This window comes from Culex quinquefasciatus, chromosome 3, assembly GCF_015732765.1.
Source record: "Culex quinquefasciatus strain JHB chromosome 3, VPISU_Cqui_1.0_pri_paternal, whole genome shotgun sequence".
Classification (NCBI taxonomy): domain Eukaryota; kingdom Metazoa; phylum Arthropoda; class Insecta; order Diptera; family Culicidae; genus Culex; species Culex quinquefasciatus.
In genome coordinates, this window is record NC_051863.1 from 114,513,290 (window position 1) to 114,528,338 (window position 15,049).

The 15,049-nt window shown below is 41.8% G+C and overlaps 2 protein-coding genes across 3 annotated transcripts; both read right to left on the reverse strand.

The window, feature by feature from the left end:
- Positions 1-1,704: 1,704 nt before the first annotated feature.
- On the reverse strand, positions 1,705-3,688 carry LOC6041005 (lactase-like protein). Of its 2 annotated transcripts, XM_038259011.1 has the most exons (4): positions 3,556-3,688; positions 3,313-3,501; positions 2,685-3,257; positions 1,706-2,628 (listed from the first exon to the last, which is right to left on the reverse strand). In XM_038259011.1, the coding sequence occupies exons 3-4, from the start codon at positions 3,237-3,239 to the stop codon at positions 1,843-1,845; spliced, it is 1,341 nt and encodes a 446-aa protein (XP_038114939.1). In that variant the 5' UTR covers positions 3,240-3,257; positions 3,313-3,501; positions 3,556-3,688; the 3' UTR covers positions 1,706-1,842. The 2 variants fall into 2 exon arrangements, with proteins under 2 accessions (XP_001850320.2, XP_038114939.1); XM_001850268.2 differs by lacking the exon at positions 3,556-3,688 and having other exon boundaries at positions 1,705-2,628; positions 3,313-3,500.
- A 637-nt stretch (positions 3,689-4,325) lies between these two features.
- Positions 4,326-6,168, reverse strand: LOC6041004 (myrosinase 1). Its single transcript, XM_001850267.2, has 4 exons — positions 6,081-6,168; positions 5,824-6,022; positions 5,194-5,766; positions 4,326-5,135 (listed from the first exon to the last, which is right to left on the reverse strand). Exons 1-4 carry the CDS (start codon positions 6,119-6,121, stop codon positions 4,344-4,346), a joined length of 1,605 nt encoding a protein of 534 aa, XP_001850319.2. The 5' UTR covers positions 6,122-6,168; the 3' UTR covers positions 4,326-4,343.
- Between the last annotated feature and the right edge of the window lie 8,881 nt (positions 6,169-15,049).

Consider the following 15,049-nt stretch of genomic DNA (forward strand, 5'->3'; position numbering starts at 1 on the left):
AAAACAAACGTTTGGTAATGAGTGTGAACTCCGTGTAAAAGGGGTGTCAAACTAAAATGTGACCCCGTTCGTTTGACAACAGTTGGTATCAAACCATCGGGGTTTGAGTATATCAGTAAATTATAAAACACACAGAAAAATATTTTGTAGAATCAGCCTGTATGAGGTTTGATTCAACAAAAATTTTGTTGAATATAATCAACGCCGATTTTGCGTTGAAACAAACCTTGATTTTCTCAATTCTACAAAAATATTTTGTTGTTTTGAAAAAGTTGCATTGACGTTGATTCAACAAAATTCTTGTTGTTCAAATCAACAAAACGTTTTGTTGATTCAAATATGCCTTATTTTTCTGCGTGAACATAGCAAATAGGCTTAATACCATTTTTACTTCAATTCAAATGCTGTCTTGCCGCATGTACATTGCTAAATTGGGTTCAGGACCCCATTTTGTGTAGTCCCAATTTGTTTTACCTTCAAAGATCACCAAAATTTAATTACAATTCTGAGATAGTCAACAAATAAATAATTTAAAACTCCGTGCAATTTTGACACGCCCCATATGAAATGTACTGTCACCAATACCAACCCTCAGGCCCAATGTCACCCCTGATGACGATAGTTTCGAACAGATTGTGCTAACGTCATGATTCGAATTCCCGGACGCTTCGGAACCCGGACACTTCAACTTGTTTCATCAATTATTTGGAAAAAAGTTCGCATTAATTAAATTAAATTAAATTATTAGTCACCAAAAATGCGAAACATTTCAACGGAAATATTTCATAGGCGTCCGAAGCACCGGGAAGGCAAAGCAAAAATTTATGTTTTTGATTTTCTTAAATTCTATTTTTTATATAAACTATTGATTGTTTTGATGTTAACAGCTTATTTGAGACCTAAAGAATGCCATTCACTAACATTTCAGTCCAAATTTGTGCGATTCATAAGCAAAATCGAGTGTCCGGAATTCGAAGCAAAGTGTCCAGATTTCGAATCAGCTTTTAACAGTGTCTGGGATTTGAAGCAGTTTACAGATCGGCCAATGTTCAAAAAATCATAGAAAATCGATAATTGAACTTAATGATTCGCATTTACATTCATATGAAAGCTTTTCTTGCGATCTTTCGAGTGCTGTATCGAACAACTGCAAATTTTAACTTTTATATCAAGTTTTTGTAGAAATCTTGAAATCCGCAAATTCGGAACACTTTTTTTTATTACGGATGTAAACAAACTTTGATTCTCTCCAGGAGTACATATTTTCTACAAAATAATGACTTCACACATTGGAACCAATGAAACTCAAGCTTAATAATGTTTTATAAATGGTCTGATAATTTGTTTTGTGAAAATATCTGTTAAATTTAGGTGTTCCACAATTGTGGGAGACACAATAACATCCCACAATTACGGAACAGGAAATTTGGAGGCAGTGTTTTGCAGCTCTGAAGAAAACAGTCTCGAAATGCAGTTTTTTATTCAAAAAGAACTCTTTTTGCTAGTGAAATAGCAAGAGAATGTCCAAATAAAGGTCCTAAAAATAGAAGGGTCGCCAGATAAGATTCATTTGGCATGACAATTGACAAATTATCACAAAAGTGTTCCAATTTTGTGGGTGTTCCGAATATGTGGGATGACTGTACCCCATTATCGATTTTTCCGCACAGTTGAAGTGGAACATGTCATGTTGACAAATGTGCAATAAAACTTAACTTTTGCTGATTTTAAACTTTTTGGAAACTGTTGGAGAACCGTTTTCCAAGATAATGATGATTTGAAATGAATTTATTTTATCTTAATTTTTGTTTGATTTTCAGTTGACCGCAAACACCACTGATCCTAGAACAAATTTCTCAGCAGCATAGCCATTGCCACCGCGATCAACGAAGCGGTGGGCAGAACCGACGCTCCCGCATCCGGATCCGGGGGCGAATACGGCGTGTACTCCTCCGGTTCCGGCATCAGCTCCATATCGATCTTGCGCGTCTTAATCACGCTGGCGTAGAACTTGGCCGAAGATTTTTGCACCCGCGTCTTGTTCGGATGGTTGTAGTCCACATAGTACAGTCCGAATCGTTCGGTGAGTCCCGCTCGCCACTCGAAGTTGTCCATCAGGCTCCACGCGACGTATCCCTTCACGTTGCAACCCTCGTTGACGGCATCCAGCACGTTGCTCATGTAGTCCTTGAAGTACTGTACGCGACCCTCGTCCTTGGTGCCACCACGGTCCGAGTAGCCGTTTTCGGTGATGTACACCTCGGGGTTGTTGTACTCGTTCTTGATCCACATCAGGAGGTTGTAAATACCTTTGGGGTACACCCGGAACCAGCTGGATCCGGTTTCGGGCCAGGTTTCGTCCTGATACTCGACGACACCACGATCGTGATCGAAGGAGGGCACCGGGAAGCCTTGAGAGTTTTGATCGTCATTTTTGCGCACCATGTACGTCGTGTACGTGTTGAAACCGAAGAAATCGGACGAGCCGCGGAGTTTGTTGATTTCTTCTGCCGTGAACGTGGGGAGGCGTGACTTGGCAAATCCTTGCTGCTGACTGAAACGGTCGACCCGTTCGATCATCTCCGCGGGGTAGTTTCCGATGTAGATGGGGTGCATGTACCAACCGATCTAGGGGGTTGAAAGATGTTTAAACATTTGAGCATAGTAGTAAGATAATAACTTACGAAGAATCGTAGATTCACATTGGAAGCTTCGATGTCATCCGCCGATTGACTGCGTGGTTCAGCCCAGGACGAATCGACCGTTATTCCGATCTTGCCCTGTTGAAGGGTTTGAAACTGTTGACGATACACCTCAACAGCTTCAGCGTGCGATAGCAGAAGGTGGTGGGCGCATAGATAGCTCGGAATTCCTGGAAAATCGGTTCCCGGAGCCATGGCGTCCCATTCGTATGACTGCCGGCAGGTCTGCAGAGGTTCGTTGAACGTAGTCCACCACTTGACACGATCGCCGAACGTTTCAAACGCAAACTTGGCGTACTCGCGGAAGTGCCCGACGATTTCCCGGTTGGTCCAACCTCCCATTTCCTGCAGCCGTTGGGGCAAATCCCAGTGGTAAAGGACCACAATTGGCGTGATACCATTTTCGAGAAGTGCGTCGATCAGATTGTTGTAGTACTCAACACCCTTTTGGTTTATCTGGTTGCTGAGTCCAGTGGGCATGATGCGAGTCCACGCGATTGAGAACCGATAGATGTCCACACCCAGCTCCTTCAGCATCTCTACATCTCGACGCCACTGGAAATATTCGCATTGTAATACCAGTTGTATAAAAAACAGCTTTGTGCCTTACAAGTCGATAGCTGTCACATGCCACATCACCATTCGTTTTATCGGCAATCTTCTCGGGGTGATTGTGCACCAGATAATCCCATATGGATTCCCCCTTTCCATCCTCGTTCCATGCACCTCGATCTGGTAGGCGGACGTACCTACGCCAAACTTAAAGTCTGCTGGGAACTCGTTCTGGCCGTTCACCAAGCTGTATGGACTTAAATTTATTCAAACTTTGTATAAAAAATCAATTTAAACTCACCTAACTGCGAAAAGCAGTACTACGACTATAAAGCACTTCATTCTGCTGAAGAGCACTCCTGCCCCGACGAGATCTCGGGTAATACTGATGATCAATACTTTGGACAACCACCCATTCCTCACCATAACTTATCGAAACGGTTATCTATCGACCCATAATCCTATTCACACATGCATTATCTTATACCTGACTCTCACATGACGCCTCTGCGCCCACGGTGACTGATTGCTTAATTGGTTCTATAAATCCGTTGAATTGTTTGTGGTTACCGGGGGTCGTTTATCTCAGCTCCGATGATAATGGGCGCGTTTGAAATGTCCAAACATATTTATCAAAATGAATGCTTTTGGGACTCACAATGTGTGCCTTTTGGACGGGATTTTGCAATGCAAAATCAAACGTGAGTCAGATGGGTTGCATTTTGATAACAGGGCTTACTCGTTGGTCATGCGGTTAATTAGTTTGACAGGGGAAGTGAGGATGAATATATATTTTCATGACGTTTCTGCTCCGAAGGCATCCCGATGGGACAACTTTCAGTAATTATGGCTTTTTGTGATGTTGGAACCACCACGTAGACGTGTTGACTTTTCAGGCGGACATAATACATATAATATGTAACTTCTGCCATTCTTTTAAATCTGGATAATCAAGTGTTAGTACGTTGGACTCCTATACACCTTTTTCTGAGAGAAAGAAATCAAATTTTTGAAAGAAATCAGATTTTTTTATTGAAATGCACAAATAATCTTTAAAGCAAACAGAAATACCTAATATTTGAAAATTTATTACAGTTGTTCACAGGCAATTCTCAGAAACGGCGCCACTGCCTTAGCTGCAACAGAGCAAATTGAATCATTTTGACGAACGTTCTCAGCGGGACCCGGGATCAGCAAATCTGGCTCAGGCAAGTAGTCCGGATCAATCGTCCTGGTCTTGATGATATTCGCAAACACCTTGGCAGAGCTCTTGGCGATCCTGGTCCTCTTCGAATCTTCATAGTCTACGTAGTACATTCCGAAGCGTTCCGTCAGCCCAGCTCTCCACTCGAAGTTGTCCATCAAACTCCACGCCACATAGCCTCGTACGTCACATCCGTCTTCCATGGCGTCCAAAACGGCATTCAGATAGGAATTGTAGAACTCCACACGTGCTACATCCTTCGTTCCACCCAGATCGCTGACTCCATTCTCCGTAACGTAGATCGGAGGACTGTCGTACTCTTCACGAATCCAGTTTAGCAGGTAATACAGACCCTTCGGGTACACCTTTAACCAACCTGATCCAGACGCGGGCCAGCTCGGATCCTGATATCCCAGCGTGTTGCGATCGTGATCGAAGGAAGGCACTCTCAGATTGGCCGAGTTTTCCGCGTCATTCTTGTACACGATGTTGGTCGTGTAAGCGTTGATACCGAAAAAGTCCGATGAACCTTTGAGTTTTTCGATTTCTTCCTCGGTGAACACCGGCAGGCGTGAGTTGGCGAAACCTTGCTCCTGACTGAGGGCGTTGATCCGGTCGATCATAACTTGTGGGTAGTTTCCAGTTTTGGAGTAAATCGGATGCATGTACCAGCCAATCTGTAACGAGTGAAGGTGAAATACAACGAGTCTTGATGTCTTGAAAGTATTATCTTACGTGGAACTGCATCACAAGTTCGGAAGCCTCCTGATCTTCGACTGAATCACTTCTTGGTAGTGCCCATGAAGAATCAACAGTGATTCCAATGATACCTTGCTGAGCTGGTTGGTATTGCTTCCGGTACAGTTCAACGGCTTCAGCGTGGGACAGCAGCACATTATGGGTACACAAATAGCACGGCACTCCAGGGAAGTCGTATCCGGGGGCCATTTGGTCGTACTCGTACGAGAGCAGGCAGGTTTGGATGGGTTCGTTGAAGGTGGTCCACCACTTGACGCGATCTCCGAATGCTTCGTAAACGACCCGCGCGTACTCTCGGAAGTGTCCGACTACCTCACGGTTCGTCCAGCCTCCGATTTCTTGCAGCCGCTGGGGTAGATCCCAGTGGTACAACGTGACCATTGGCTCAATGTTGTACTTTAGCAACCCGTTGATCAAGTTGTTGTAGTAGTCGATTCCGGCTTGGTTTACATCGTTGCTGATTCCCGAGGGCATGATTCGACTCCACGACAGGGAGAATCGATACATGTCAACTCCCAGCTCGCGGATCATCTCAACATCGCGCTCCCACTGAAAATTTGAGGTAATGAATTTTCACGGCTAAACTCTGACGTATCAATTTCTTACGTTATTGTAGCTATCGCAAGCGACGTCTCCATTCGTTCTGTCAGCGATCTTTTCCGGATAGTTATGCGTCAGATGATCCCAGATCGATTCTCCCTTGCCGTCTGCATCCCATCCTCCTTCGATCTGATAAGCGGAAGTACCAACACCGAATTTGAATCCTGGCGGGAAACTCCGATCCTTGGCAAAAATCACCGAGAGGCTTGAAGTGAGATATTGTTAGATAGAGAAGGTAACATTATTTTGTAAAGAATACTTACAGGCAACACGATAAAAGTATCGCAAAAGTTCTTCTACCCATTTTGAGAGCTGAAAGTCGACTGATTGTATGCAGTAGATATTGCTTTTTATAATAAGGACCATCTGGAAGCTCAGTTGATATCCCGGGGACAATAAGGTTAAAAATAGATTCCAGCATCTCATATCATCATATTTGAGATAAGAATTTGGTTATTCTACTTTCTCTTATTCAATTTGGTGGAAAACAGATAGCATTACAGCATCGTTCCATTCAATTGATAACAATGGTCCCCTGTAGATTAAAATTATACTAATTTGTTGTATTGATTGGGTAATTTTTAACGTGGCCCACAAAAAAGTTGTTGAGGCAGATCTTACATAAAAATTTTGTCAATGTTTAAATTGTTTTTATGTTTTCTTCAAATTAATGTTGATATGATTTCTTTCAGAAGTAATGTAAGCTTAAGTTTTAGTGAAAAAATACAGTATGTAAAAAAAGTATTTACACCCCTCAAAAGATCGGAAATTTCATGCCCTTTCTGATGCCACATAGGTTGACTTGTGAATTGTGGACCGGTTCAGATGCCGGCGGATTTTCCGACGACGTAATTCCGGGTTGGTACGAAATTCCAACGAAAAATCTATTCTATCGATACAAATACCCCCAAAACGGTGTTATACCCACCCCAAAATGTTTATTTAGCAATTCTATGGTAATATATTGACATTTAGTTGAATTAAAAGTTTGCAAAATTAAGTTTAGATAACTTTTATATAGAATTTCCAGAGTTATATAAACTTTTATACTAAGTAGTTAGTAAACTTTATATTCAATCCAAATTATTTTTTTAATCAGTCAATGATGCCTGTGAGGTACTAGATTACCATAATGAGATAGACCCTTTGTAATGTCTGTCGCTGTAATGGTTGGGGCTGAACATAGGGCTGAACACACTGCGCACAAAGCTTGGTCTAGCTGTCAGCTCAGTAAACAACCGAGTAGCGGCAAGTCCATTTCCGCAGTCGCAGCGTGCGGATGCAACTCCCGCGTTGGGGATTCTCGCTGGTGGCTGGCTAAATCCCACATTGGCGATCCTGCCAGGATTATCTCCGGGACCCCGGCGATAAAGTACGGAACCTGCTTCAACCTACGGTTTTTATTATTTTTGCATCAGGGAGGAAACGGAGAGTTTTCTGTCGTCGTCTTGGTGGTGGTAAGTTTGTGGGTGTTGTGTTCTGGTGGTGTTGGTGTTCTGCATCGACGAAAAGTTTGGAGCGGACTGGGAAAAGACGAGGGAGGCAGGTCCACAATGGATATTTCTTATCGAATATTCCAAAAAGGCGCAGCTAACCCTGGATGGCTCACGATATTTTTTTATAAAATATCTGGCTAATCCTTGACGATCCAGCAGGTTGAAATCGATCATTTTTTGAAGATCTTGTTTGAATTTGCGAAGCATGAGATTAAAATTTTGTTTTTATTTTCTAAACATGGGCTTGCAAGAAAGGGGGATCTGGGTAAGGCCATGTGCTGAATAAAAATGGTGAAATGACAGAATACTTTAAAGGTAAATGTTTTTTTTGCGTGAAGGGACCCCCGCAGGGGGTTAGCAAACACTGTCAGTGTCATTCGTTGAACTTTGTAGTGGTGCGCCCATTGAAAAATGAGGAAAATTACTGCGAGGTGTGACGGAAGGAGGAAGTACTTTCAGTGTCGCCCGTTGAGTGCACCAACGTTGTCGTCTACTTCGGTAGCATCAGCGCGTACTCGCCATTCGAGTGTGCACAGTACTTACAGAGGAGATAGGTTGGTCAGTCGAAATCGTCATACCGAGCAAGAGTGCAGCAGGTTCGCCTATGTCCGAATACAAACACGCTTTGCTGCCACCGGTTTGCGAGACCTTTGCACTCACGCACGGTCGACTAGCACTCCTACCATTCTCCTTCGATCACATGTGAAAGGTCCGAAGGATTGTGGCGTGGAATATTCGTTTACGAATCGATCTGGGACGGCCATTAGGAAATGTCTGTTTACGAATCAGACTGGCAGCGGATCAGAATGGCTGCATGGAAATGTTCGTTTGCGAGTCGAACTAGGACGGCCACTAGGAAATGTCTGTTTACGAATCAGACGGAAATGTTCGTTAACGAATCGAACTGGGACGGCCACTAGGAAATGTCTGTTTACGGATCAGACGGGCAGCGGATCAGAATGGCTGCATGGAAATGTTCGTTTGCGAATCGAACTGGGACGGCCACTAGGAAATGTCTGTTTACGAATCAGACTGGCAGCGGATCAGAATGGCTGCATGGAAATGTTCGTTTGCGAGTCGAACTAGGACGGCCACTAGGAAATGTCTGTTTACGAATCAGACGGGCAGCGGATCAGGATGGCTGCATGGAAATGTTCGTTTGCGAGTCGAACTAGGACGGCCTCTAGGAAATGTCTGTTTACGAATCAGACGGAAATGTTCGTTAACGAATCGAACTGGGACGGCCACTAGGAAATGTCTGTTTACGAATCAGACTGGCAGCGGATCAGAATGGCTGCTAGAAATGTTCGTTTGCGAGTCGAACTAGGACGGCCACTAGGAAATGTCTGTTTACGAATCAGACGGAAATGTTCGTTAACGAATCGGACTGGGACGGCCACTAGGAAATGTCTGTTTACGGATCAGACGGGCAGCGGATCAGAATGGCTGCATGGAAATGTTCGTTTGCGAATCGAACTGGGACGGCCACTAGGAAATGTCTGTTTACGAATCAGACGGGCAGCGGATCAGAATGGCTGCATGGAAATGTTCGTTTGCGAATCGAACTGGGACGGCCACTAGGAAATGTCTGTTTACGAATCAGACGGAAATGTTCGTTAACGAATCGAACTGGGACGGCCACTAGGAAATGTATGTTTACGAATCAGACGGAAATGTTCGTTAACGAATCGAACTGGAACGGCCACTAGGAGAAGCCTGTTTACGAATCAGACGGAAATGTTCGATGACGAATCGAATTGGGACGGCCACTAGAATATGTCTGTTTAAGAATCGAACTGATTGTGGAATGGAGAGGTTGCAAGGAAGTGTTCGTTTCCGAATCAAACTGGGAAGGCCACTTGTAAATGTTCGTTTATGAGACGAACTGGGAAGACAGCTAAGAAATGTGTGTTTACGAATCATGCTGGTTGCGGGCCGGAACTGCCGCTATGAGAATGTTTGAACAGAACTGTTATTGTGGATTTAGCTCGTAGCTGGATTTTCTGGCATCTTCTCACGGTCATTGGAAACGGTCGTGTATAGGACCTAGGGGTTCCCAGTTGGAGTGAAAAAAATCAATTTATAGAAAAATTTTGGATTAAAATTTTGCTTTTTTATCACTTCTCCGACATCAGGAATAATTGTTTGAGCATGCTCGCAATTTATTTATTCGGTCGGAAAAATATTATTTTTCTTGAAAAAACTTGCATTCTTAATCACATGATCACCCCTAATTCTGGCTCGATGCCGCCATCATGCGACCGCGTACTCCGTTTGTTTGTCAACAAAGCTGCAGCTGGATGGTGAGACGAAGTGAGGGGGGAAGAGATTTTGACATTTTTATGCCCGCATCTGACCCGCCGCCTATTTCGTCGGTCACTGAGTCGCCGGTCGTTTCCAGTGACCGAGTCCAGCTAGGAACTGATCGCAATTCGCAATTTCGCAATTTTCAGTGTAAGAACGGGCCTTGACCGATCTTATGCACTAGGTTCCCGACGAACACGCACTGCCCTTACACCTACATCTCACCCTTGCTCTGAGTCAGTACGAGCAGCACGCTAGAACACGCTTTGAGTGTTCGTGCCAGGCATGCACACCTTCTTTTCCGGTTACGCATTTTAACTCGGCCGGGGGTGGTACATTACGTAGGGTTTGATGTAAGTATAAGCGCCTAACCATTTATAGTGTGCCTAACAACTTTCATTAAAGCAAAAACTGTTTTATTTTTAGTTTGAATTCAAAAACTAGTTGTTATTTTACTGTGTTTTGTTTTCTCCTGAAATCTTTCCTAGTGTTGAGTCGTGTTTTTATGTTGCTATTTCTTTTGTCGCGGTGTTTTGTTACAATTTTGGTCCTAAGCATTTTATAAAAGTTTGTCAAAAGTACAATAGTAATATTTGTGTTAATTCTTTGATCACTCCAAAAATGAGTAAGGGCTCGAACCTCATTTGTTTGAAGAAAAGGGTAAAGATTGAAAACAATGGACAGTGAAAGAAATATACTATTTGAAGAATCAATAGTAAAAGAAAGATAGTAATTTATGAAGTAGATAAAGAAATTAACAATAATTAATAAATAGAGGTAAAAAAACAAGCTTAGATTGTATTGAGGGCAATTTATAGGCCCAAATTTGAATATTGGCCCAAAAAGAATATTGAATTATTCAAATAGACAAATAAAGAAAAGGCACATGATAAACAAAATTGACTGCCAAATTAAGGATTGATTGATTGATTGATTGGGAAGGGGGAAAGCAGGGAAAGCAGAAAGTATGTTACAGCAGCATCAATTGGTAAAATAGAGTGAAAAAGCGTTGAGAAATAAGAGAATCAAATGAGTAAAATCGAAATCAAATGGAGGAATGGAGGATAGTAAACAGAGCCGCGTAAGAAAATCAGTGAAACAAAATAAACAGAAGATAGGTGGTAACTGGAAATGGAAAGGAGAGAGGAAACCCCGTTCTGCAACGTTCAGGTACATCCACAGCAGTTGACTCAACATACTGCGAATCAAAACAATACCGTCTACAATCACAAATTACTTCCCTTTCCCACATTGTCGCGCCCCTTTCTTTTAGCCGTCTCGACTTTGACCCACGGTGGTCAAAGGTTTACGATCCGTTTCCACAGGCCACCAGCTAGGTCATCATGAAAACCAAGCCAACGTGGAGGTAAGAAAATAGGACACTTGCAAGGAACCAGAGCTATACTGTCTTGATCAAGTATGATCTAACAGGACTACGGACGTAGTCAGTGACGCTCCTTCCAGGATGTTCCTCGCCTGAGCGTCAACTGAAGAGGTATCATCAGCATCATTCGCACTTGGCCTGCGAGTCCAGCTAGGAACTGATCGTACAATAAATGCCAAGTTACGTTACGAGTTTGACTGATTGTGTAGTTAAAGTTTATGTTGGCAAATTCAATGTTCGTTAACAAATCGATCGGAAAGGTCACTTGAAAATGTCTGTTTGCGAATCGGACCGGAAAATTGCGTTGTGTCCAATATGTAGAAAAGAAATTTCGAAATTTCAGGGTTTTTTAAAAGTCTTGGGTGGAAAATTACTGTATTAACCAGTTGCAGGACAACATGAATGAGGTGAATACGAGGTGTACTCCCGCAAGTAGGCACCGACATAAAAGCCGTTACGTGATAGCTGTCGGAACTGTGTCAGCATGGTTCTTACTAACCACAAAAAATATTGCGTGCTCGGAGGTGGGTTGAATACGTCAGGTTGGACAAAGGTTCTGGTGATATGTCCGCAAAAAAACACAGCACAGGCTGTGCACAGTCTTCGAGTTTGTCACCAGCGTTGCTACAGTTAGCTGTTTTGGTATGAGTCCGAATAAAAGAATTGAGAAGCGATGAATGGCTTGAGAGAACGGTGTCCTAGTGCCAAGGTGACTTATTATACCTCGTAGGATGCATTTGGTATAATTTCTCGAGCCTTCCGGAATTCGCACTGTTACACATAATGCAACATTTGTATGGTCATTTGTAAGATAGGTTTTTTTTTATAAACAAAAATCACAGGATAAAAGAAAGTATTATCGCGGGCGTCAATAATTAGAGTCCAGGCGCGCTGATATTACCGCAGAAGAATGGCCGCATGCCAGCCGCAGAACAAATTTTCGGCTGTTGTCAAAGGTTGCCTTGAGTTTTCAGCTCGCTTTTTAGAAAATATTGAAAACAAATCAACTTGACAGCCAAATCAGCGCGGAATTTCAGTTCAACTTGCCGATTTTTACACCGCGGTAGTTCGGCGTCTTTAACCTCCTGTCACTCACAGAGAAGGAGAAATGCGATTTTATCTCGCAATAAGCAATACAATAACATTAGTAATAGTAATTTTATTTGGTAACTATATCTGTTAGTTAGACCTTATATCAGGGACACTGTTTTGAGTGTTAAGTTGGGAGATAAAAAGAAAAGATAGAAAGATGATAGATAGGTGTATCATGGATTTTAAAAGAATGCTATTTCGGGGTGTGCTCTTTTGTACTAATCTTGCTGGGTTAGTACACGGGTATCAATTTGTCTAGATAGCAGGTTCACTTATTAAATTGTGAAATGAGTGAGTTTGTGTTCATTTCAATCATGGTGCCCGTTTCCAACCGTTAAATTCTTTCGGTGGGGTTCTTAGAGTTTGTTTACGGGTTGAGCTGTACTTGATTCTCGAGAATGCTAGTTTAAACTTGACGTTGGTTCCTTCTACTTTTTTTCATCTAATACATTAGTAAATCTCCTAAGTGGTAGTTTTAAGAGAGGAAGGAGGATGTGAGGTACTAGATTACCATAATGAGATAGACCCTTTGTAATGTCTGTCGCTGTAATGGTTGGGGCTGAACATAGGGCTGAACACACTGCGCACAAAGCTTGGTCTAGCTGTCAGCTCAGTAAACAACCGAGTAGCGGCAAGTCCATTTCCGCAGTCGCAGCGTGCGGATGCAACTCCCGCGTTGGGGATTCTCGCTGGTGGCTGGCTAAATCCCACAATGCCTATTTGGAGTTGGGAGACTGGATTTATGGTGATTTGTCAACAAATAACATTATTTATGTTAATTTTTCGAAAGGTGTACAAACTTTTTTTGCACCTTTTTTATTTTCGTAATAGTATTTGTAATATAACTTTTTATAGAAATCATCTTTTCATGAGCTTTTTGTAGCAAAATGTTTGGCATGAGTTTCTGAACAAAACGTACTACTAGGTTCCTGTCAAACTTTGAATTTTTTACAAGTTTCATCACAAAATGTGCATAGTGCCCAAGGGGTGTAAATACTTTTTTTACACCCAAAATTCAGAATCGAGATAATCGTTCTCTCAAAATTTATTGAGGGCTCAGTGCCAAAATCGATAGAATAATGGTACCAACTCACACCATCCTAACAAATGAGTTCATTCGTTAGTTGAATCAATAAATCTCCAACAAGTGTCATACATCGACTTCTGACTTCTCCATGGTCACCAAGCTGTGGTGGCCGAGGCAGCTAAGTCATTGGATTGGTTTGTCAAAGGTCTCTGGTTCGATTCCCGTTGTCGACACTTTTGGTTTTTTGTTTGACGGATGAACTTTTTTTGCAAATGAACCTCGAGAGAATAGTTCTATCGCCCATCTCGAGCTGTGTTCTCTGCGTCCGTGAATGGTACCACTATTCTCTCGACTCGAGACCATCATTCTCTCGGACTAGCGCTGCCGGTTTTGGGTGTACATTAGAGTGTAACAAAAATGACTTTTTGGCGGGCATTCAAGGGTTTGTTCCGGTGGGCATACTAAGCCCAAATCCAAAATATGAGCTTGATTGGACGTAACAGGAGCTGGCGCTCCGCCCTTCAATTTTAAATGGGATTTAACCCGTAAAAAAAGATTTTTTCAAAAATGTCACTTTTTGAGGCATTTTGGCCACCAATCCGTTTACCAAAAACATCACTGGCGTGTAGGCCAGATCCTTGCGCATCTTTTGGTATATATAACATTGACATTTGGAGCACCCTGGAGCTCGATACAAGCCTTCAAAGTTTGGCATTTTTTCGAAAAATCGGTCCCGGCAAAAAAGATATGCGTCGCGCCTCGCGACGCCCTAGACGCCATTTGATTTTGCCGGGGCCGATTTTTCGAAAAAATGCCAAACTTTTAAGGCCTGTATCGAGCTCTAGGGTGCTCCAAATGTCAATGTTATTTATACCAAAAGATGCGCAAGGGTCTGGCCTACACGCCAGTGATGTTTTTGGTAAACGCATTGGTGGCCAAAATGCCTCAAAAAGTGACATTTTTGAAAAAATCTTTTTTTACGGGTTAAATCCCATTTAAAATTGAAGGGCGGAGCGCCAGCTCCTGTTGAGCAGTTCTCTAGGATTTCGGTCATTCGATTTTTTTTGTATTTTTTAATCCGACCGAAACTTTTTTGGTGGCTTCGGTATGCCCAAAGAAGCCATTTTGCATCATTAGTTTGTCCATATAATTTTCCATACAAATTTGGCAGCTGTCCATACAAAAATGATATGTGAAAATTCAAAAATCTGTATCTTTTAAAGGATTTTTTTGATCGATTTGGTGTCTTCGGCAAAGTTGTAGGTATTGATATGGACTACACTGGAAAAAAATGATACACGGTAAAAAAAATTTGGTGATTTTTTTATTTAACTTTTTATCACTAAAACTTGATTTGCAAAAAAACACTATTTTTAATTTTTTTTATTTTTTGATATGTTTTAGAGGACATAAAATGCCAACTTTTCAGAAATTTTCAGGTTGTGCAAAAAATCTTTGAACGAGTTATGAATTTTTTAATCAATACTGATTTTTTCAAAAAATCGAAAATTGGTCGCAAAAATTTTTCAACTTCATTTTCCGATGAAAAATCAAATTTGCAATCGAAAAGTACTCTAGTAAAATTTTGATAAAGTGCACCGTTTTCAAGATAAATCCATATTTAGGTGACTTTTTTGAAAATAGTCGCAGTTTTTCATTTTTTTAAATTAGTGCACATGTTTGCACACTTTTGGAAAAAATATTTTTGAAAAGCTGAGAAAATTCTCTATATTTTGCTTCTTCGGACTTTGTTGATACGATCTTTAGTTGCTGAGATATTGCAATGCAAAGGTTTAAAAACAGGAAAATTGATGTTTTTTAAGTCTCACCCAAACAGCCCACCATTTTTCAATGTCGATATCTCAGCAACTAATGGTCCGATTTTCAATGTTAATATATGAAACATTTGTAAAATTTTCCGATCTTTTC